Source organism: Caretta caretta, chromosome 12, assembly GCF_965140235.1.
Source record: "Caretta caretta isolate rCarCar2 chromosome 12, rCarCar1.hap1, whole genome shotgun sequence".
NCBI classification, from domain to species: Eukaryota; Metazoa; Chordata; order Testudines; family Cheloniidae; genus Caretta; species Caretta caretta.
The window spans coordinates 2,254,106-2,277,250 of record NC_134217.1 but is presented as its reverse complement, the minus strand read 5'-3'; the positions used below and the strand labels follow the sequence as shown (position 1 = coordinate 2,277,250).

The window sequence follows — 23,145 nt, the reverse complement described above, 5'->3', positions numbered from 1 at the left end:
AACAGAGAGAGAGAGAGAGAGACATGCACACGTGTGATGACTGAAGAGAAGTCAGTAGAACTGAAAGTCCTTCACAAACTTAGCCAAAATGTTTGCCTCCAGAGGCACTATGATAAAAATTAGAAAAATAACCTGGGATGACAGAAATCTGACAAACTATGAATATTTTTCTGTACCCACCAGGATATAAGCCTTTGTTTTAAAAATAAGTGAAACTCTTGCATTTGGAAGGAACTTTCCTTTTCACCCCTAGATATTGGTTTGTTTTTGTAGGGCTTCTGAACTTTAAAAAAAAAAACACAAATGTGCGTTCGGCAAATTTATGAATGACAAAAGGGTTGGTCCAATACTGGGCTTACAGATGTTGACATTACCTCTTCAGAATTAGGCACTACTTGCATGAATTTGCCTTTTAATGAGACCGGTACTCCAAGCTTTGCATACACAAGCAGCTCCATCATAACCTCTGATTGCCTTGACTTCCTTCTAGTAAAAGGAGAGGCAATGGAGAGAAGTTTATGGTGGAAAGTGAATGTCTGCATTCATCATTATTATTCAGTGGGCATCTAGCACTGTAAATTTGCATGAAACCTCACAGAAAACAGACATGCTCCCTTGACCAAGACCCCTCACCATCTTAATAGATAAACTCTGGAAATCACAACAGGTTGGGGAGGGAGGAATGGACAAGGGTGACATGTCGAGAGTGAATCCTGGAAGATGAGAATGTTACATCTGAGAACAAAGTAGGGCAAACAGATGGTGGATGGAAAACCAGCTGAGATAGCCAGAGTGAAAGGAGGGATCTGAATGCAGAGGGATGCTGTATCCCACTGACAAAGGGAAGTCACTGCAGACGTGGGGTATGGACAGCATGAAGGTAGGATTGGGAGGAGACAAAGGGAGGATTAAACAAAGAGAGGGCAGAGTGGGGTGCAGGTAGGGGCAGAGTTGTGTAGCATCGTGAAGCTGAGAAGTTTGAACTTGATGCAGAAAGACCAATAAAGGGATTTGGGGTGGACTTGGTTGGAGTGTAGGAAAGGAAGCACTGTGGATAGATTGAACAGGAGGAGGAGCTTACAGTAGTTACAGAGAACAAGGCACGAACCAGGATTTTGGCAGTGGGGGGAGGAATGTAGATGTGTTACAAAGGAAAAAGCAACCGGACTTGGTGAGAGCTTGGATGAGAGAACAGCAGGAAACAGAAGAGTCAAAGAAAGTAAAGGCTGTGAGCTGGGGTGGGTAGGAGGAGAGTGTGATGTGAAAAGGGCGAAGGAAGGTGGAAGAGGAAAGGTGAAGAGCAGACTTAGCCATGTTAAGTTTGAGGAGATGGTTGGACATTCTGGAGGAGGTACTGGGCAGAAGTAGATTGAGAGTCATCAGCACAGAAGTGATGCAAGAGACCATGGTATAGCCAAAGAGATCAGCCAAGAAGAGAGTGATAGAGAAGAGAGAGAGGATACGAGTTCTGCGGTGAAAAGCGTTCCCAAAGGGAATCCTGAAAGAGCAGCCAGCTCTGCAGAGCACCAAGGGACAGCCCCAGAAATAGAAGGATGGAAGTGTCTCCAGAAGTGTGATCCACAGGTGTATATATTATGCGGGGGGAGGGAGAATGAGTATGAAGGGACCCTTAAATTTTTCCAGCCTTGTGGTGTCAGGGACAACTGAAAATGCCAACTTCATCAGACAGCACTGGAACTGTGTGTTACAGCACCTCCAAAACTCAAATTCTCACTGCTTTTTTTAATGAGGGGTTGTTTTCAGTCTTACTTTGCATCAAAGCCAAGATGGCAGCTTCCAACTTGTTTCTTTCTCCCTTAGGCGCTTTATTCTTTGTAATTAGATACAATAGGTAGAATCTTTACACTGCAGTTTCCCTTTAAGAGTATGAAAGCATTATAGAAAAGGTAGAAGCTCCTTGCATGACCCTGGTGCCTAGTACAGTATTTCACAATCCATCATGTTACTGTCCACTGACAAGCACTCAAGTAGCCAAAGTCAAATTATTTGTCAGCAGCACAAAGGAAAAAAAAAAAATCTACCAAGGAAAAGGTGAGACTTCAAAGAGCACAGGCACAGAGGCTAGGCCAAAGTCAGAGAGAGGACTGGTAACAGGTAAGGCCAGAATGGGTGCGCCTGAACTGGGAGACAGCCAATTGCTAAACTGTCTTATTTCAAAATAGTACCAGTTACACTTAACCATCCCAGCAGGAAGAGACAGACATGGATGGAGTTACAGCATACCTGTGTGGCACCATTACAAAATCTTTACCCTCATATGTGGGTACTTCAGGGTTAAATAGACCTGGACAGAAAGGGAGCTATTAACTCAGCAAAAGGGCAAAAGTTACCCATGCTACAGAGACAATTTTATCTTCCTAGGTATGGACCACTTTGGGATGGGGAAGCCATATAAAAAAGATGCTCCTCTTCAGGGATTCCTTATTGCTGTGAGACTAATAGATACTGGCTTTTTGTGTGCTCCTGACCAGCTGTGGTCATTAAAGTTTCACACTATAACACTCTTCCTAAAAAAGTGAAGGGTGTTCTGGTCCAATTCAAACTCAGATAGTTATACTCAGTCTACCCAGAATTCTCCACTGTGGAATGAAATATTTTTCACTTTCCCTCCTAAACTGTTATGTAGCACTTACTGTGTAAAGTGACTGATGTGTTCCACCGCAGAAGTGCCCTGGTGCTATACAGTAAGGGGAGGCTGAGAAGTTTTCCTTAACCTTGCCAGGTACTAAGTAATAACCACTTTCTTCGGGTCATCAGCCAGTACTCTATATAACAAAGACACAGTAATGTGCCAGATAACACAAGACAGGTCAGGACTGATCAGTACTTCGTAGGAGACCTCCAAGGAAAACCACATGTGCTGCAGAAAGTAGTATCGGTGGATTTACTAGGTGGCATTCTTCTGAATCAGTACTGAACAAATGCCCCAGCATGGGGGATGTAAATGTTATGGAGTGGCTGTAAAACGAACACCCTGACCACTTTGCCGTGAAAGACCTTATGGCACATTTAGTTAAAACTGGGGTGCTAACCCTGGTACACTGGCCAAATTCCAATTCAGGTGATAACACTGCTAGAGGAATTTTAGTGAAACAGTACTAGCGAGGTACAATAATTTCCTCCACAACCAATTGTGTCCAGTACTGCTTCTGTGTCCTGTCAAATGGCTGCGACGTTCCACCCCAAAAGTGGTTCCATTTCAAGCCATGAGGGAAGCTATTCGTGTGAAAGTCACTTGGGAATCCTGAAGGAGGAGACATTATTATTATTATTCGTTTAGAATAGTATTAACTGCTGTTTACAAAAGAAGCCACTGCAGGAAGAAAACAGCCATCCACAGCAAGTGTATCCATGTCCTACCACAATGCAGACCCCACTCTGTGTTCCCTCCTGCCTGCCAACAGAGATCCTTCCAAGAAGTGCTGTCATTTGAGTCCCCAGTTCCTTCTCTAGTCCATGCCCCTCCCCGTGCTCCACTCCCAGAAGCTGTCAAAGCTGCACAACACTTTACCATTTGGGAAGCCTCCTCTGACAGCCAGTTCTTTACAATTAAAGTGTGTCAGTCTCCCACCTCGCCTGCTCTTACTATCTCCAGCAGCAGAAGTCAAAAAGCCAGCTTCCAGCGTATGGGAGGGAAGATCTGGGATATTACCACCTCTACACTAGCAGGACGAAGTCTTGATGGAAGCCAGAAAAGGAGAAAAACTTCAAAAGACAAGAATCCAAGCCAGGTCTCGAGTAGTGCTATGCTCAAATGTAACATTACTGATGCTCACCCAATGACAGGAAAAGCAAGTGCCAAAGCTAGGTAAAGTTCTGGCTCCTGGCTCAAAGACAAACAATTCAGCCAGCTCAGTGACCACAGACAATGTCAAATGGTGCTACTTGCTAGACAGAAAGATGCTGGCTTCGGTGGAAGGGCTGCTGAGAACCATAAAGTGGGAAAACCAGAAGTGTGTGTGGGGGCAGGAGGTAGTTTACTGGAGATGTTTTAATGGATAATTTTAAAATAAGGGAAGAGAAAATGCATTACTCTGATCTAGCTGACAATGGGAGGAGGAAGAATTTAAGAGACAAATCCATAGGATACAATTTAACATTCTTCATCCACTTTCCTTCCTATTCCACCATAACTATTTGTAATCAGTGCAGAGCTGTCACCTTCAGAGTAGGTGGATCCCATCTCTGTAGTCTGAAGTGTCTGTGTGAGGTTCTGCATAATGACTGTGCAGAGAGATTTTGCCAAGGCAAGGCAATTCAAAGATCCTTACTCACTTTCTCTTCTAACCGCAGGGCCCTGCATAGTGAAACAACTACCTTCAACTGAGGTATTATTGTGATGGGGAAGACAGAAATGCAACAGATCTGATGAGAAGGACAGGAAACACGCTATGGGCCAGCGGGCATAGCTGAGAGACATTGCCACCCTTATCAGGAGCATAGTGTTTTGCCTCTGCAGCACTCAGAGCATCATAGGTTCGAGGAACCAAACTTGGGCCCTCAACTCTAATCTCCCAGTGGTCACCAGCATGTTGCTCCAAGGCTGCTGGCTGGCCCCAGCTGGCTGAAAATGCAAGACTCCATCCTTTCCTCTGCTCTAGTTTCCCAAATAACAAAATCCTCACATCCAACTCTAATGGTTGGTGGGTAAGCCAGACAAGTGTGCTTGCTCAAACACACAAAGCAAAACAAAGGAGAAAGGAGGAGAATCCACAGAGAATCCACTGTGCAGCTGAAACAAAAGCTGTAGCCAGGAGTCCAGTGTCTCGGTCATTGTTGGAGACAGACATTTTCACTGAGAATAAAAATACAAAGTTCTGTTCCTTTGTAAGAGTGAAGTGCACATGTTGATCTTCACTCACTCAGAGAAAGCCATTCCCTTTCAGTGACCCAACACAGAAGAGGAAACTTATCAGCGCTATTTTGTCACTTGCACAGCCTCACGATCAAGCCTCTTAGACTCACTCCCTGGAAGGAAAAAAAGAGGGCGGTGATGGCCTGGAACCCACCAAAACCTGCCTGTTCGCTGCTGGTCACACAACGTTGTTATGTCTTGTGTGGTGCCAGTGAGGTAGCTGATCATTCTATTGCTCTGTGTATCAATGCACTGACCCCTCTGAATTGTGGACTGGAGGACCTTGGAGGAACTGGCTGGCAAGAAGGAACCCCCTAGTTGGCCCTGTGTGCACCCTATGGTAGGTCTGGCCTCTCCACTGCAACTCGCAGGTGAGGTTACACCAATAGGTTTAGCCAGGGGACAGAAAAACAGAGTTACAGGCCAGAAAACACCTCCTGTTCTAGGCTGTAGGCAGCAGGGAGATGGGGTACAATCCTTAAGACTTCACTTGCACCCCGCTCAACAGCCATTGGGGTACAGCCTAGGGTTTCTGGAGGTGCTTGCTCCCATATGGGCTTTCGGACGTTCACTCAACACCACGCTGCTGCTGTGGGGGGAGGAAGATGTGGGAACATGGCATGGGAAGGAGTAAGGGGGTGAGAGAGAGACTGGATGAGAGGGTGGAAGGGTTTGAAAAATTAGTTCTACAATGTACAAAGTGTCACACACCGAAAACGTTTAAAAATGGAAAGAGCAGGGGGAAGAGGAAGTGGAACCGTATGGGTTGAAGAATGAAGGAGATCGTGGGGAAGGAGAGGAGGATGGTGACAGACTCCCATTATGGAGATGGGGTGGGGCCAGGTGGTTCTACTTCCCATGGTAGCCACTCAATTCCATCTCGTCCTTGCGGCGGCGCTGTGTGAAGAGGGAGCTGAACGGGTAGAGCTTGGCTTTAGCCTGGAAGCGCTGCCCAGCAATGTCAATCTCATACTCGCCCCGGTTGATGAAGTCGGGTGTCACCAGCAACACCTCCCTGGTTTCCTCGTCGAAGTTCTGCACAAAGCCCAGGCAGACATGGCGTTCCAGGGTGTAGCTGTAAGCGCTGCTGGTGGTCTTGCCCACATAGTGTCCGTTGCGGTAAATGGGCTCCCCCCACCAGGGCCAGAGATCAAGGTCTGTATCATGATCCTCCAGGATGAACATGGTGAAGCGCTTGCATACGCCGTCCTGCTTCTGCTGCATCAGTGCATCCCGGCCAATGAAATCAGTCCCCTGGAGAGAGAAGGAAAGGCCAGCTGATGAAGGGCATGTGATCTGTGCCAGACTCAGCTGCTAGATTTTAAGCGATAGATGCTTAGTGATACAAGGTCAGCCTAGGGCCAACACTACCCACTGAAGCTGGTTCCTTCCCAGCTGCAAAGAAACAAGAGCTGGCGAGTCACTCACATGTTCTGCCTTCCCTCATTTTCAGCTGCTGAACTGCATTAAACAGGCATAAAAAAATACAAAAACAGAGCAGGTGCAGTTAAATTCATTCCAGGTTTACCAGCGTTACTGATTCCAGCAGACTCCCCCACTTTGTTGTGTGTAAATTGTTGGAAGTGGCAATGCCTCTAAAAGCAGAATGAACACCCACTGTACTTCCTTAGCATTACATCCACTGTAAACAATTACTGTAGTTGCCCCAAAGATGCGATCTGGTCACAGATGGGCAGGGGCAGTGTGCACACAGTCAGCAATAGGAAGGTATGCAATCTCTATCAACATGTGGTCCGAAGCTAATGTTATGGGAAAAAATGGAGGACTGCTGCCTTAGTTCTCTCCACCTAAAGGTGTTTTAGAATGGCTACTGCTGGCCCTCTATTTATTACCTTCCCTTTCAATCCTTTGTTTTCCCTTAGTTCAGCTACAGCTTTTCATGTTTTGTGTGTGTTTTTAAAAGGGTGGGATTTTGTTATATTTTGTTTCTCTCCTATAGTCTAGTCCCACAAGCACTTTGTTGGAAACCATGAACAAAGCAATCATTCTCCACTTCCTGGATTAGCATGGATAATCATTTTAGACTTTGGCAGTAGCAATTTATGGTTTGGCTATACTGTGACATTAATTTGGATTACGGTAGGGTGTGAATTTAAAGCAGAATAAACATTCCTGATTAACTCGCTGTTTGGATGTTCTTATTCCAAAATAAGAGTGTCTTATTCAAAATTAGCTTAATCCTCTTCCAAACAGAGTTAATCAGGAACAGCTATTCTAGAATCACTCAAGCCTTTAACTTACAATCAGGGGATTGCATGCCGTTTCACAAAGATGGGCAGATATTGTTGTTATCCCTACTTTACAGATAAGTAAACAGGGCACAGTGGTTCAGTGACTTGCCTGACTTGCAAAATCAGGAACAGAAACCAGGTCTCCTGACTTTCAGATCACTACTCCAGCCACTACATTGCACTGCAGGAAGTAAATGGCCAGATCTGCACCCCAAAGCAAGCAGGGCTGAAAGTGGATACAGGGAAGGTGCACTCCTTCCCTCCGCTCTGGTTGTGGAGCATTACTCCACTCTCTGGGGTCGTTAGCTGCCCTCCTGGTCACATGGTTTGAGCAGGGTACGTATTGCTGATATAGTGACAAAAGGGAGCCCAGAAAGAGCAAAGGCAAGTCAAACCTTACAACTCCAGATCAATGGGATCAAGTTCCTGGAGTCACTACTTTACCAAGAAAAACAACAAGGAGTCCAGTGGCACCTTAAAGACTAACAGATTTATTTGGGCATAAGTATTCGTGCGTAAAAAACCACTTCTTCAGATGCATGGAGTGAAAATTACAGATGCAGGCATTATATACTGACAATGAAGAGAAGGGAGGTACCTCACAAGTGGAGAACCCGTGTTGACAGGGCCAATTTGATCAGGGTGGATGCAGTCCACTCCCAATAATTGATGAGGAGGGGTCAATTCCAGGAGAGGCAAAGCTGCTTTTGTAGTGAACCAGCCACTCCCAGTCCCTATTCAAGCCCAAATTAACGGTGTTAAATTTGCAAATGAATTTTAGTTCTGCAGTTTCTCTTTGAAGTCTGTTTCTGAAGTATAGCCACTTTTAAATCTGTTATAGAATGTCCAGGAAGATTGAAGTGTTCTCCTGTTGGCTTTTGTACGTTACAATTCCTGATGTCTGATTTGTGTCCATTTATTCTTTTACGTAGGGACTGTCCAGTTTGGCCAATGTACATGGCAGAGAGGCATTGCTGGCACATGATGACATATGCTCCCAGTCAGCTGTGCGTGGTCAGCTCCCAGACTGCTACGCTGGGCATCACAAAATGGGGAAGAGATGGACAGCCCTCTGTGGAGATAGAGGTGGTTAGGGACTATTTAGAAAAGCTGGACGTGCACAAGTCCATGGGGCCGGACGAGTTGCATCCGAGAGTGCTGAAGGAACTGGCGGCTGTGATTGCAGAGCCATTGGCCATTATCTTTGAAAACTCGTGGCGAACCGGGGAAGTCCCGGATGACTGGAAAAAGGCTAATGTAGTGCCAATCTTTAAAAAAGGGAAGAAGGAGAATCCTGGGAACTACAGGCCAGTCAGCCTCACTTCAGTCCCTGGAAAAATCATGGAGCAGGTCCTCAAAGAATCAATCCTGAAGCACTTGCATGAGAGGAAAGTGATCAGGAACAGCCAGCATGGATTCACCAAGGGAAGGTCATGCCTGACTAATCTAATCGCCTTCTATGAGGAGATTACTGGTTCTGTGGATGAAGGGAAAGCAGTGGATGTATTGTTTCTTGACTTTAGCAAAGCTTTTGACACGGTCTCCCACAGTATTCTTGTCAGCAAGTTAAGGAAGTATGGGCTGGAAGAATGCACTATAAGGTGGGTAGAAAGCTGGCTAGATTGTCGGGCTCAACGGGTAGTGATCAATGGCTCCATGTCTAGTTGGCAGCCGGTATCAAGTGGAGTGCCCCAAGGGTCGGTCCTGGGGCCGGTTTTGTTCAATATCTTCATAAATGATCTGGAGGATGGTGTGGATTGCACTCTCAGCAAATTTGCGGATGATACTAAACTGGGAGGAGTGGTAGATACACTGGAGGGGAGGGATAGGATACAGAAGGACCTAGACAAATTGGAGGATTGGGCCAAAAGAAATCTGATGAGGTTCAATAAGGATAAGTGCAGGGTCCTGCACTTAGGACGGAAGAACCCAATGCACAGCTACAGACTAGGGACCGAATGGCTAGGCAGCAGTTCTGCGGAAAAGGACCTAGGGGTGACAGTGGACGAGAAGCTGGATATGAGTCAGCAGTGTGCCCTTGTTGCCAAGAAGGCCAATGGCATTTTGGGATGTATAAGTAGGGGCATAGCGAGCAGATCGAGGGACGTGATCGTTCCCCTCTATTCGACATTGGTGAGGCCTCATCTGGAGTACTGTGTCCAGTTTTGGGCCCCACACTTCAAGAAGGATGTGGATAAATTGGAGAGAGTCCAGCGAAGGGCAACAAAAAGGATTAGGGGTCTGGAACACATGAGTTATGAGGAGAGGCTGAGGGAGCTGGGATTGTTTAGCCTGCAGAAGAGAAGAATGAGGGGGGATTTGATAGCTGCTTTCAACTACCTGAAAGGGGGTTCCAAAGAGGATGGCTCTAGACTGTTCTCAATGGTAGCAGATGACAGAACGAGGAGTAATGGTCTCAAGCTGCAGTGGGGGAGGTTTAGATTGGATATTAGGAAAAACTTTTTCACTAAGAGGGTGGTGAAACACTGGAATGCGTTACCTAGGGAGGTGGTAGAATCTCCTTCCTTAGAGGTTTTTAAGGTCAGGCTTGACAAAGCCCTGGCTGGGATGATTTAACTGGGAATTGGTCCTGCTTCGAGCAGGGGGTTGGACTAGATGACCTTCTGGGGTCCCTTCCAACCCTTATATTCTATGATTCTATGATCTAAGCTTTTATTCAAACTAACATGTAAACAATGGCATTGGCCTGCAAAAAGCTGGATCATTCACGGATATGTGACTCGCCCAGGTGGCCACAAACTCCATCTTGTTGCTGTGATTTTGCACAGGAGAACAAAGGAGTTTCTGCCCACAAGAGAAAGAATATAAAAGGCCCTGGAAACCCCTCCATTTTGTCTTCAGTTGACTCAAGAGATGGCCTCTCCACCCCCAAGAGATGTCTGAAAGAGACTGGAACAAAGGACAGTAAATACCGTGTGTGAGTGATTGCTGGACCCAGACTAGGAAGGAGTCCAGTCTGTGAAAGAAGCTTACTGGAACATCTCTGTGGGTGAGATTTCATCTGTAATCAGTTTCTTACTGTACTAGGCTTAGACTTGCATGTTTTGTTTGCTTTTGCTTGGTAACTTACTTTGTTCAGTCTGTTATTATCTGGAACCACTTAAATCCTACTTTTTATACTTAATAAAAACATTTTTTGCTTATTAATTAACCCAGCGTAAGTAATCAATACCTGGGGAAGCAAACAGCTGTGCATCTCTAGCAGTGTTATAGAGGGCGAACAATTTATGAGTTTACCCTGTATAAGATTTATACAGAGTAAAACAGATTTATTTGGGGTTTGGATCCCATTGGGAGCTGAGTGTCTGGGTGCTAGTGACACGAGCACTTCTTAAGCTGTTTTCAGTTAAGTCTGCAACTCTGGGGGCATGGTTCAGACCCTGGGTCTGTGTTGGAGCAGACTGCTGTGTCTAGCTCAACAAGGCAGGGTTCTGGGAGGCCCAAACTGGCTCAGAGGGTAGTCCAAGCACATCAGGTGACAGTCCCAAGGGGGTTTCTGTGACCCAACCCGTCACACCGATCTCTACCTACCCCTTGCCATAAGAGCAATTATTTATGGATGATCCCTGCAAAAAAAAAAACAAAAACAAAAACAAAACAAAAAAAACAGGGTTTGCTGCTCTTGGGCTTCCCTATGCAGTTGAACTGACCACAAATCTTGTTCCATGGGCTGTGCTGGCACCATCAATGAAACTGGGCAGGGGGACTGGTAGGAGAAAGCTAGACAATAGGCTGAATCCTGCAAGGCACTGAGTGTCCTCCACACCCATTGTCCCTATCCACGTAAAAGGTTCACACTAGGCACAAAGCCATAAACACTAGTGCCAAAGGGGTTGCTGGGAGATAGGATCTGCAAACATACACAGATGCGAGAAGAGTTGCATTTCTAATTCTTCACTAACAAGTAGTTGAGATTACTGCCCTAGAGGCTGGAGAGTACAGCATGTGTGTGGTTTCTAGCATCTTTTCAAGATGCAACAGAATCAGTCATTAATACAGACAAAATATTTTCACACACAAATTCTCCACTTCCCCATGAAAATATTTGTGTTGGAATCTATCCCGTTAGAGAGCACTCTTTTCAGGGCAGTACTGCTTTGCCTTCTTTGTTTCAGTGTTCTCATGCAAACACTGCTGAGGGAGCTGATTCACCCTCAGACACAGTACCTTATCCAGTTTCACCCGGAACTCACGTCCACATTCCAAGGGGGTGGTGAAAGTGTCCAGATCCTGGCCCCAGAACGCAAAGAACTTTTCAATGCGTAAGCTGCGAAGTGCGTAATAGCCAGCATTCCGGATCCCGTACTTCTGTCCCACGTTCATCAACTCATTGTACACATGCAGAGCATACTGTAGGGAAGAGTTGACACGTCAGGATTACCAGCACACACAGCATCAGAGAAGACAAAGGGACAATCTGCCACACCAAGAGGCAGACTCTAATACCCCGTCTCTGAAGCAATGCTTCACAGGAAAGACTGCACAAGGTACCTGCTCAATTGTGTAATGCTGCATAAAGAAGGGAAACGTCCTCCTGTCCCTTTCAGAGATCAGCTCACACAGTAAAGACAGATTTGACTACCCTGTCTGAGTTAGTATTACTACAAATAAGGGGCATATAATTATGTATCCATCCTTTAAAAGCCAGCCACAGTATAGGACATTGATCCTGTATATCAGTGACTTCCACAGCCTGACTACACACTGTAGGAAGGAGTATTTCATTTATTTGTTTTTAAATTTGCCAGCTATTATTTCCATTGAATGGGTCATTCTTCCCATAATTGGCTTTGAACAACATTCGACTCCCATAATCTTGAATTTAATATGCTGTAGTTTCCCTACCCCCACCTCCCTCTGTCCCACAGTGTCATAAGACTCAGACCTTGCACTGAGTGCCCATGACTACACAACAGTATTTGATCTTTTACAGCACTATAAGAACTACAGTGGAATGATTTGGACTCCAAGGGCAGAAAATAGTCCGGCCTGGTAAACCTTCCTTTTATACAAATGGCTAAGTATTGACTCTAGCAAGCAAACACGTTTGACTGAAAGTAAAGCAGCATTAATTTCACTTCCAGAATTCAGAGGTCCTAGCAAAGGCACTGGTATACTTCAGATTACAAAACGCCATTCTCCATGCTAAAAGGGTCAAAGAAAACTACACCCACCCAAACAGGAAAGAAGCCTATTCATCTTTGTATGGTTAAGATGGAAGTGTTACTGATTAAAGACATAAGGACTGTACTGACTGGTTAAGACTTATAAACCATTCTACCTCTATAGGGATGTATAGCATGAATCCAGGTTCTCCTGTGTGTGTCATGCTCATCACACGGATCCCATTAGCATACCCCACGCTCATTTCCTGCAGAAAGGAGGAGTTAAAGAGAGAAAATCAAAGTTCAGACTGGACCATGGAATCTAAGATCCAGAACGGGGACCACCCACCCACAATGCAAACCCCATGGGCTAAACCTTTTCCCCTTCCTCATCTGAGCTCACTTCAAAAGTGAAGTTTAATTTAAACAAGGAGATTTGATCAGTTCTTATTTCCTGAAGTTGATGGTTTTCAGGGCATTTGCTACTTGCACTAACATATATCTCATTAGGAAAGCCATAAACACTAGTGCCAAAGATGTTCCTGGGAGATAAGATCTGCAAACACACACGGGAAGAGTTGCATTTCTAATCCTTCACTCACAAGCCGTATGAGAAAGATGCCCACATTCATACCAATCATAAATACTGGCAGAGCTGTGGACACCCACCTCTTATTTTAAGAAGAGTTTCCTCAGAGGACAAGAGAGTGGATCCTGTGGTGGGAAGGAAGAGGCATAATTCATTTTGAGGTTATTAGGGGCCAGGTCCAGTGGAAAAACTGCTTTGTCCATGGGTGCTCTCCAGTCAGATGCATCAGATAATAGACAATGATAACAGTATGTGTATGTGGGTTTTGGAGGGAGGATGGGAAAGATAAGAACATCCCTAAAGAAAAAAATATGTACACACACACACCAAAATGATCTAGGCATTCCAAGCCACTCATTTGTGCACTACACAAAAGTATACCTTAATAACTAGAATGTTGCCATAGAGTCAGATACAGACACCAACCCCTCACTATAATTATGTGGTACTGAAAGCAACCAAACCTCCTGATTGGCTAATTGACTCCTAATAGGCCTGCCCCAGTTACCCAAAAAGTAAATGTAAATAACTCTTCCTGTTGATAGAAATTAAGTCTTTTAGAAGGATAAAAGCCAACTATTTTGCTCAAGAAACTTAAGATAAATGGATGCTTTCTCATTTGGAACCTTTCTAATCATGATTTTTATTAAGTAAAATACAGACTGCAATCCACACAATAGTGTAGCACTTCTGCTTTATTTTTTGACACATCTCTGAAGCAGGGCCTCTGGAAAATTACAGGTAGTTTTCTAGACTTTGGTGGAAAACTGCAGGAAAAATTCTCTTACTTGCACTGAACACTTTATGGTTACTCCCGGACTGTGACATTGTTTTTCTGTCTTACTGCCTGACCTCCTGGCTCAGACAAAATTGCCAGAAATGGCTGAGATTTTTAAAAACAATTTTGCATTGAAAACCTAACAGAATGGACAATGTTTTAATCTGTTTCTCAGGCATTCTTGCAAGTGAGGATGCATGCAAGGTATTTTGGAATCCAACAGGAATGATACATTATCCAAGGCAAATAAACAATTATGAATGACTCAAGTGTAATCATAACAATGAAGTATGAAGAAAAGGAGGACTTGTGGCACCTTAGAGACTAACCAATTTATTTGAGCATAAGCTTTCATGAGAGCTACAGCTCACTTCATCGGATGTAGCTGTAGCTCACGAAAGCTCATGTTCAAATAAATTGGTTAGTCTCTAAGGTGCCACAAGTCCTCCTGTTCTTTTTGTGAATACAGACTAACACGGCTGTTACTCCTGAAATGAAGTATGAGCAAGGACTGGACAAAGGCTTGCAGTCTCAAGACACGTAAGAGGCTGCACAACACAAAAGCATCTGCTGAGCCTCTAAACAGTAAAGGGCGGAGATGGTAACTCTACAGAAATTGATCCTAGGTGTCACCAGTGACTGGTGGCTTCGTATTCCATTACTGTCACATACACTGAGATGTCAGAACTACAGCTACACAAAATAAAGTCCATTTCAAAGAAACTCTGCTGTATAATCGTAAGTAGATTTTAAAGGGAGAAAATAAAAATACACTCTGAGTAGTGCTAAGTACCTAGTTCAGTTATCTCAGTAATTCTAAGTATTTGTACTCATCTGTAAATGCAAGTCACCCACCTTGCAAAAGAGAGAGGGGAAGTGTTCTGGAGTCATCGGGACATAGGATAATTCTGACAGCACGTCCACTGCACGAGGGCCAATCAGATTGAGAGCTAGATGGAGAAAGGAAAAGGTTTTCTACTACTGAGTAATAAGATGGATGAAGGGGAAGGTTCCATCTGGCTGCATGCTTACCTTACCTTTTTCCAGTCTCTGATTTCTGTATCAATTGTTGCTATGGACAACAGTCACAAGATTTATAGAGATTCACAGAAACTAGAAATGGAAAAAGATCTTCCAGGGGTCAGCTAGCTGCTCTCTTGGGAGCCTATGAGGAAGTGGAAGTGGCATCCAAGCTTATGCACATTGGAAGGAACAGTTTGAACTACTCAGACACATTACTGGGTTCTATGTAACCATTCAGGAAAAAAGAGCTGAGTGTCATGGCAGACAGATTACACAACTGATTAGCGTGCAGTGATAGTAAAAAAAAAAGCATGCAGAATTTCAGGGCAATTTCACCTCTGCCTCCAGGCATGTCTTACCGGTATACTTCCAGGTCACATCCTCCAAGAGCAAGTTACTGTCATTAGGCATATGCTTTTTGAGCCAGGCCCAGCAGTGGACTTGCTGGTCAGTAGGAGAAATCATGAAGAAGCTAGAATAGAAAATTAAAAGCAGGACAGTGACTGGATGGCCACAAGGTGAACCTTTTCATTCTATCTCGGGGATCCCATACCAAAACTCACGTCTCTGAACTCTGGAGCCAGGCGGTAATCCCCTGAGCAAACAAGAACAGAGGCAAATTGCTTTGCTAAGACCACGTATAAAGTCACTGGATTTACTGATTTCACTGGGAAACCATAGCCTTGGAGTGTTAAGAGTGCTGGTGATTTATTTAGGGAATAGAGGCACAAGAACTGGACTAGAGATGGTGTCAATTCCCAAAGAACATGAGGCATCTCAAATGTCATGACCACAATGCAAAGAATTAACTATTCACACCTCTCTGCAGCCACCAAAATTCTAGCTACTCCAATAACCAATAAGTGGTTCTACTCCCTGTGTAATTTCCTGTTTCAAGAAAAATGAGTGAAAAACCACCTGTCGGTACACCTTGGGGGGTTATTTGTATCAGTTTCCAAGGAAACAGAACTCAATTTGATACAGTAAAATGAATGGTATTTATATTTATATCTCTGAAGACCTAATACACCTTTATTTGGTTTAATGTCTTTCATGCAAAGTGAACCCCAAAGTGCTTTACTGAGTTAGATAAAACAGCTGAAAAAATGAATAATAGGAGGGAAAACTACGAGGGTCACACAAATGCTTTCACCTGGTATATGAAAACACATGGAGAACTGAGGCAAAGACGAGATAAAAAGAAACTGTTCCAAACAGCAAGAGCTGCAAAGGAGAAGGTTCTCACACTAACAATAGGGAGACTGTGCAGTGGGACATAAAGAAAGCTGATCCTGTAAGAGGGGAACGGAGGAGAGAGATATAAGCTATGCAAGATAGATTGGAACATATCCATGGAGAGTTTTAAAATTGAGGGAAGCTTTGGACTTGATCCTGAAATGAATGAGAAATCAGTGGAGCTCTCCAAGCACTGGGCCATGTGACCATGCTACACTGTACATCTATGGGGTGGGGGCAGGCAATAGAAGTTTGCACAGGCTATAATCTGGAGAGCTGATGATTAGGGAAGTCATACAACAAGATATGTGGAGTTAAATAATCAAGGAGAGAGGAGGTGAGGGTTCAGTGCAGTTATGCTGGCAGGGCTGCCTAGAATCCAATGTGTGTGCATTCTGTCTTGTATTTTAAATAATTAGGAAAACATTAATAACAGCTTCAAAGGCTTGCTGAATAGAATTTACCTTCCTTTTAAGAAGCTTAATATTTCAGGCTCTAAACAGACTGGTCACACACGTCCTTTTAAAAACATACGCTTATTACTGCACCAACAGAGAAAAGATGGTTTTTCCCCACGTTGCCTTGTTACAAACAGTGGTTCTACTGGGTGAGGAAATTAGGACTCTGTGGGGGTGGAGAAATCAGACTTAATTGCAGCAAAGGACTACTAAAAGGGAAAGAAAATGAAGACTCTGACTTATCTGCAATAAGAGGTACTATGGAAACTGAGATTAACGCCAAGAACACAGAGAGACTGACTGTTAAATAAGGATGCTGCTGTGCGGACTTACCTGCGCTTATTTAATCGTGCAATGCTACAGTCATTCTCATACCCTCCTTCTTCATTGAGCATGCCTGTGTGCACAATGTGCCCAACTGGCACATCCAGGTCATTCGAGAAGAGATACTGCAGAAACTCCAGTGCCTGATCCCCTGTGGACTGCAGGGATTGAGATGGAAAGAGGATCAGGCTAGTTGGCTGAGCAACAAGCTGCAGGGCAATGCAAAGTCATGGAGGCTGTTCTACATAGCACCCATGATTCATCCCACCAAAAGCCTCTCAATTCGTAACGGTAATTACACAGATGGCCAAGGCTTTTCACATAATACAAGAGTATCCAAGAATTTTCAGAAAGCTAAGTCTATTAATTCTAATTAATTTTGTCACAAATACTCTAAATTAAACCATAAAGGGTAGTACAAATAAATACTAATCATACAATCAGAATGTTACAGGCATGTGGTAAAAGCAGCAATACATACATACAATCATACAATTTTTCCTCCTATATCTATCCCCAATGGAACGTACTGTTCCAAGAAGAATAATTGCTAGGCAGAGACAGGCTCCACCTAATGAAGAGAGGGAAGAGCATCTTTGCAAGCAGGCTGGCTAACCTAGTGAGGAGGGCTTTAAACTAGGTTCACCGGGGGAAGGAGACCAAAGCCCTGAGGTAAGTGGGGAAGTGGGATACCAGGAGGAAGCACAAGCAGGAGAGCGCGAGAGGGGAGGGCTCCTGCCTCATACTGAGAAAGAGGAGTGATCAGCGGGTTATCTTAAGTGCCTACACACAAATGCAAGAAGCCTGGGAAACAAGCAGGGAGAACTGGAAGTCATAGAATCATAGAATATCAGGGTTGGAAGGGACCTCAGGAGGTCATCTAGTCCAACCCCCTGCTCAAAGCAGGACCAATCCCCAATTAAATCATCCCAGCCAGGGCTTTGTCAAGCCTGACCTTAAAAACTTCTAAGGAAGGAGATTCTACCACCTCCCTAGGTAATGCATTCCAGTGTTTCACCACCCTCCTAGTGAAAAAGTTTTTCCTAATATCCAACCTAAACCTCCCCCACTGCAACTTGAGACCATTACTCTTTGTCCTGTCCTCTTCTATCACTGAGAATAGTCTAGAACCATCCTCTCTGGAACCACCTCTCAGGTAGTTGAAAGCAGCTATCAAATCCCCCCTCATTCTTCTCTTCTGCAGACTAAACAATCCCAGTTCCCTCAGCCTCTCCTCATAAGTCATGTGTTCCAGTCCCCTAATCATTTTTGATGCCCTTTGCTGGACTCTCTCCAATTTATCCACATCCTTCTTGTAGTGTGGGGCCCAAAACTGGACACAGTACTCCAGATGAGGCCTCACCAATGTCGAATAGAGGGGAACGATCACGTCCCTCGATCTGCTCGCTATGCCCCTACTTATACATTCCAAAATGCCATTGGCCTTCTTGGCAACAAGGGCACACTGCTGACTCATATCCAGCTTCTCGTCCACTGTCACCCCTGGCACAGTTAAGGAATTATGATGTGATTGGAATAACAGAGACTTGGTGGGATAACTCACATGACTGGAGTACTGTCATGGATGGATATAAACTGCTCAGGAAGGACAGACAGGGCAGAAAAGGTGGGGGAGTTGCATTGTATCTAGGAGAGTAGTATGACTGCTCAGAGCTCAAGTATGAAACTGCAGAAAAATCTGAGAGTCTCTGGATTAAGTTTAGAAGTGTGAGCAACAAGGGTGATGTCATGGTGGGAGTCTACTATAGACCACCGGACCAGGGGGATGAGGTGGACAAGGCTTTCTTCCAGCAACTAACAGAAGTTACTAGATCACAGGCCCTGATTCTCATGGGAGACTTCAATCACCCTGATATCTGCTGAGAAAGCAATACAGCAGTGCACAGACAATCCAGGAAGTTTTTGGAAACTGTAGGGGACAATTTCCTGGTGCAAGTGCTGGAGGAACCAACGAGGGGCAGAGCTCTTCTTGACCTGCTGCTCACAAACAGGGAAGAATGATTAGGGGAAGCAAAAGGGGATGGGAACCTGAGAGGCAGTGACCATGAGATGGTTGTGTTCAGGATCCTGACACAAGGAAGAAAGGAGAGCAGCAGAATACAGACCCTGAACTTCAGAAAAGCAGACTTTGATTCCCTCAGGGAACTGATGGGCAGGATCACCTGGAGAACAACATGAGGTGGAAAGGAGTCCAGGAGAGCTGGCTGTATTTTAAAGAATCCTTATTGAGGTTGCAGGAACAAACTATCCCCATGTGTAGAAAGAATAGTAAATATGGCAGGCGACCAGCTTGACTTAACAGTAAAATCCTTGCTGATCTTAAACACAAAAAAGCTTACAAGAAGTGCAAAATTCGACAAATGACCAGGGAACAGTATAAAAATATTGCTCAGACATGCAGGAGTGAAATCAGGAATGCCAAATCACACTTGGAGTTGCAACTAGCAAGGGATGTTAAGAGTAACAAGAAGGGTTTCTACAGGTATGTTAGAAACAAGAAGGTGATCAGGGAAAGTATGGGCCCCTTACTGAACGAAGGAGGCAACCTAGTGACAGAGGATGTGGAAAAAGCTAATGTACTCAATGCTTTTCTCGCCTCTGTCTTCACGAACAAGGTCAGCTCCCAGACTACTGCACTGGGCAGCACAGTGTAGGGAGGAGGTGACTTCAAGAAGAAAGAAAGTGCTTCAAGACTATTTAGAAAGCTGGACAAGCACAAGTCCATGGGGCCAGATCAATGTAGTGATCAATGGCTCCATGTCTAGTTGGCAGCCAGTATCAAGAGGAGTGCCTCAAGGCTAGGTCCTGGGGCCTGTTTTGTTCAATAGCTTCATTAATAATCTGGAGGATGGCATAGATTGCACCCTCAGCAAGTTTGCAGATGACACTAAACTGGGAGGAGTGGTAGATATGCTGGAGGGTAGGGATAGGATACAGAGGGACCTAGACAAATTAGAGAATTGGGCTAAAAGAAATCTGATGAGGTTCAACAAGGACAAGTGCAGAGTCCTGCACTTGGGAAGGAAGAATCCCATGCACCGCTACAGACGAGGGACCAAGTGGCTAGGTAGCAGTTCTGCACAAAAGGACCTAGAGGTTACAGTGGACAAGAAGCTGGCTACGAGTCAACAGTGTGCCCTTGTTGCCAAGGAGGCTAATGGCATTTTAGGCTGCATAAGGAGGAGCACTGCCAGCAGATAGAGGGACATGATCATTCCCCTCTATTCGGCACTGGTGAGGCCTCATCTGGAGTACTGTGTCCAGTTTTGGGCCTCACACTGCAAGAAGGATGTGGAAAAATTGGAAAGAGTCCAGCGGAGGGCAACAAAAATGATTAGGGGGCTGGAGTACATGATTTATGAGGAGAGGCTAAGGGAACTGGGATTATTTAGTCTGCAGAAGAGAAGAATGAGGGGGATTTGATAGCTGCTTTCAACTACCTGAAAGGGGGTTCCAAAGAGGATAGAACAAGGAGTAATGGTCTCAAGTTGTAGTGGGGAAGGTTTAGGTTGGATGTTAGGAAAAAACTTTCATTAGGAGAGTGGTGAAGCACTGGAATGGGTTACCTAGGGAGGTGGTGGAATCTCCTTCTTTAGAGGTTTCTAAGGTCAGGCTTGACAAAATCATGGTTGGGATGATTTAGTTGGTGTTGATCCTGCTTTGAGCAGGGGGAGTTGGACTAGATGACCTCCTGAGGTCCCTTCCAACCTTGATATTCTATGACTCAGCATTTTAAGAAAGCAGCGAACAGCCCACAATAAACAGCATTTGCCAGTTTGTCCCTTTGTCACCCCTGAGGTACTTACACTTATTTCAAACTTGGTAAAAGATGACATGTCAATTACACACACAGCCTCCTTACAGCACTTGACCTCTGACCCCACAATGTCAAACCAATCTGGTTTGTAGAAGGTCTTGCTCTGATCCAATGCCAACAGATCTATGGAAGGCAAGAATCAAGAGAACAATTCATAAGCTGACTGCAATGCACATTAAATCAACAGGAATGCTCTATGCAGAGGAGAATATGATCTCACCTTTCCCTGGTGGGACAAAGTACTTGGGTCTCTCGAATCCGTGCTTTTCCATCCATCTGGCTCCCTGGGCATCCAGGCGATCATACAGAGGGGAAGTACGCAACTGCCTGCCAGTCTGGAAGTCCCAACGGGGAACCTTCAGATCATAGATCAGGGCTGTAATGGTCAAGGGTGGCCAAATATCAGCTAACTTGCTGACACTTCAGCCCAGCTTCCTTATAAAGACTGCCCTTCCTCACAAGTATTCCTTTCTAACAGTTAAAATGTACCCATTCTGCAGTACTTCTATAGAGTTTATAAGGTAGCAAAATCATAGGTGAAGAAAGAATTCTGGTATTCAGCTGTTTTGCTGCTCCTTATGGTATCAAACTTCACTTTTCAATGCTGTCCCATTATATCAAGTATGTCACTTCTGAAGTGTTGTCATTCAAATGTCAGCTCTTCAAAGGACACTGGTAAGTTCGATGCAGTACAGAAGCTGAGATGAGGAGGAGCAGGAAAAGGATTCATAAAATTGCTGACTGCAAGACGAACTATTAATTGAATTGTCTTGTTAGCACTGACACCCCCCCCCCCAACTTGGTAAGGCAATTCCCATCTTTTCATGTACTGTGTATATATATTTGCCTACTGTATTTTCCATGGCATGCATCTGATGAAATGGGTTTTAGCCCACAAAAGCTTATGCCCAAATAAATTTGTTCATCTCTAAGGTGCCACAAGCACTCCTTTGTTGGTTTTATTCTAGGTTCTGATTGTTGTTTGTTGGTTATAACACAACACTATAGTTTTAGATTATGGAGCAGCCTTACTCCACTATTACCAATGGGTGGCTGGATTACATATATCTGGAGCCATATCTAGCCTTCTCTCACCAGCCTGCCCCCAAATCCTATGCCATGGCAGCTGGGTGCATGTGTCATAGATTTTAAACAGCAAAAAGAACCACTATGATCATCTAGTCTGATCTCTTGCATAACACAGGCCGTAGAACCTCTGCCCATAATTTCTGCATCAAGCCCATAACTTCTGAGCTACAGCATATCTTTAAGAAAGACATCCAGTCTAGATTTAAATATTACAAGTGATGGAGAATCCACCACATCTCTGTGTAAGTTGTCCCAAACACTAATTATCCTCACCGCCAAAAGTTTGCATCTTGTTTCTAGTCTGAATTTGTCAGCTTCAGCTTCCAACCGTGGCCTTGTCCTGCTTAATTAAAGAGCACTCTACTGTCAAAAATGTCTTTCCCATTTAGACCCTTACAGACTGTGATCAAGTCACCTCTTAACCAACTTTTGGATAAACTAAATAGGTTGAGCTTCTTAAGTCTCTTGTCATAATCTCGTAAGTCTCTTTCCAGACCTCGAAGCATTCTCGTTGCTCTATTCTGAACCCTTTCCTATTTTTTAAACATCCTTTTTCAAGTGTTGTCCAGTTCTGGTGCCCACGTATTCCAAGAGTGGCCTCACTAATGCTGTAAACAGAGGTAATACAACCTCCCTATTCCTATTTGATATTCCCTGCTTATAAATACAAGATTACTTTCACCCTCTTCGCTACAGCATCACACTGTGAGCTCATGTTCAATTGGTTATCTACCATTACCTCTACATCTTTTTCAGAGTCAGGACATTACAGGACATTGTCACTCGTCTCGTAAATGTGTTTATTTCTAGAAGTATGACCTTGTATTTGGCTGCATTAAAATGCACCATGTTCAGATGAGCCGAATTTACCAAGCAATCCTGATCAGTGGGTATAAATGACTCCGTCATTATTTACTACTCCACCAATTTTTGTGTCATTGCAACTTTTATCAGCGATGATTTTAGATTTTCCTCCAGATTGTTGAAAAAAATATTGAACAGCATTGGGCTAAGAACATATCCTCACTGGAATCATTAGAAATACCCCCAAAGGACTATGATTCCCCATTTACAGTTACTTCTTGAGGTCTATCAGTTGTTTTTGATCAATGTAATATGAACTACATTTTAAAAAAAAGTACCACTACACAAAACCAATGTCATGTGGGACTAAATTAAATACCTTACAGGAAGTCTATGTATTTTATGTCAACACAGTTAACTTTATTAATCCAATTTGTAATCTCATCAAAAGAGGATATTAGGTTAGTTTGACAAGACCTATTTTCCATAGAACCATGCTGACTGGCATTAATTATGCTACCATCCTTTAATCTTTTACTGATTGCATCCCATATCAGCTTTTCCATGATTTTGCTTGGGAATGTCGTCAGGATACCCAGCCTATAGTTACCCAAGTCATCTCATTTGCCCTTATTTTAAAATTCTGGTACAACATTAGCTTTATTCCACTTCTCTGGGACTTACCCAGTGTCCCAAGATTTGTTAAAAATATTAATAGTTTAGAGAGCTGCTCAGCCAATTCTTTACTACTC

At 44.1% G+C, this 23,145-nt stretch overlaps 1 protein-coding gene across 9 annotated transcripts in view; it reads right to left on the bottom strand.

Moving 5' to 3' along the window:
• Positions 1-1,802: 1,802 nt before the first annotated feature.
• PDPR (pyruvate dehydrogenase phosphatase regulatory subunit) overlaps positions 1,803-23,145 on the bottom strand; it is a 68,428-nt gene continuing 47,085 nt past the window's right edge. For 8 of the 9 annotated variants that reach the window (XM_075118240.1, XM_048870650.2, XM_075118243.1 and 5 more), the window contains 8 exons: positions 20,721-20,876; positions 20,490-20,623; positions 16,672-16,820; positions 15,004-15,116; positions 14,477-14,571; positions 12,431-12,520; positions 11,317-11,499; positions 1,803-6,130 (listed from right to left, as the gene is read on the bottom strand). In XM_075118240.1, coding sequence (XP_074974341.1) covers positions 5,726-6,130; positions 11,317-11,499; positions 12,431-12,520; positions 14,477-14,571; positions 15,004-15,116; positions 16,672-16,820; positions 20,490-20,623; positions 20,721-20,876 — 1,325 coding nt within the window. In that variant the 3' untranslated portion in view covers positions 1,803-5,725. The remainder of the gene's footprint in view (positions 6,131-11,316; positions 11,500-12,430; positions 12,521-14,476; positions 14,572-15,003; positions 15,117-16,671; positions 16,821-20,489; positions 20,624-20,720; positions 20,877-23,145) is intronic. The other variant, XM_075118245.1, reaches the window with a different exon arrangement.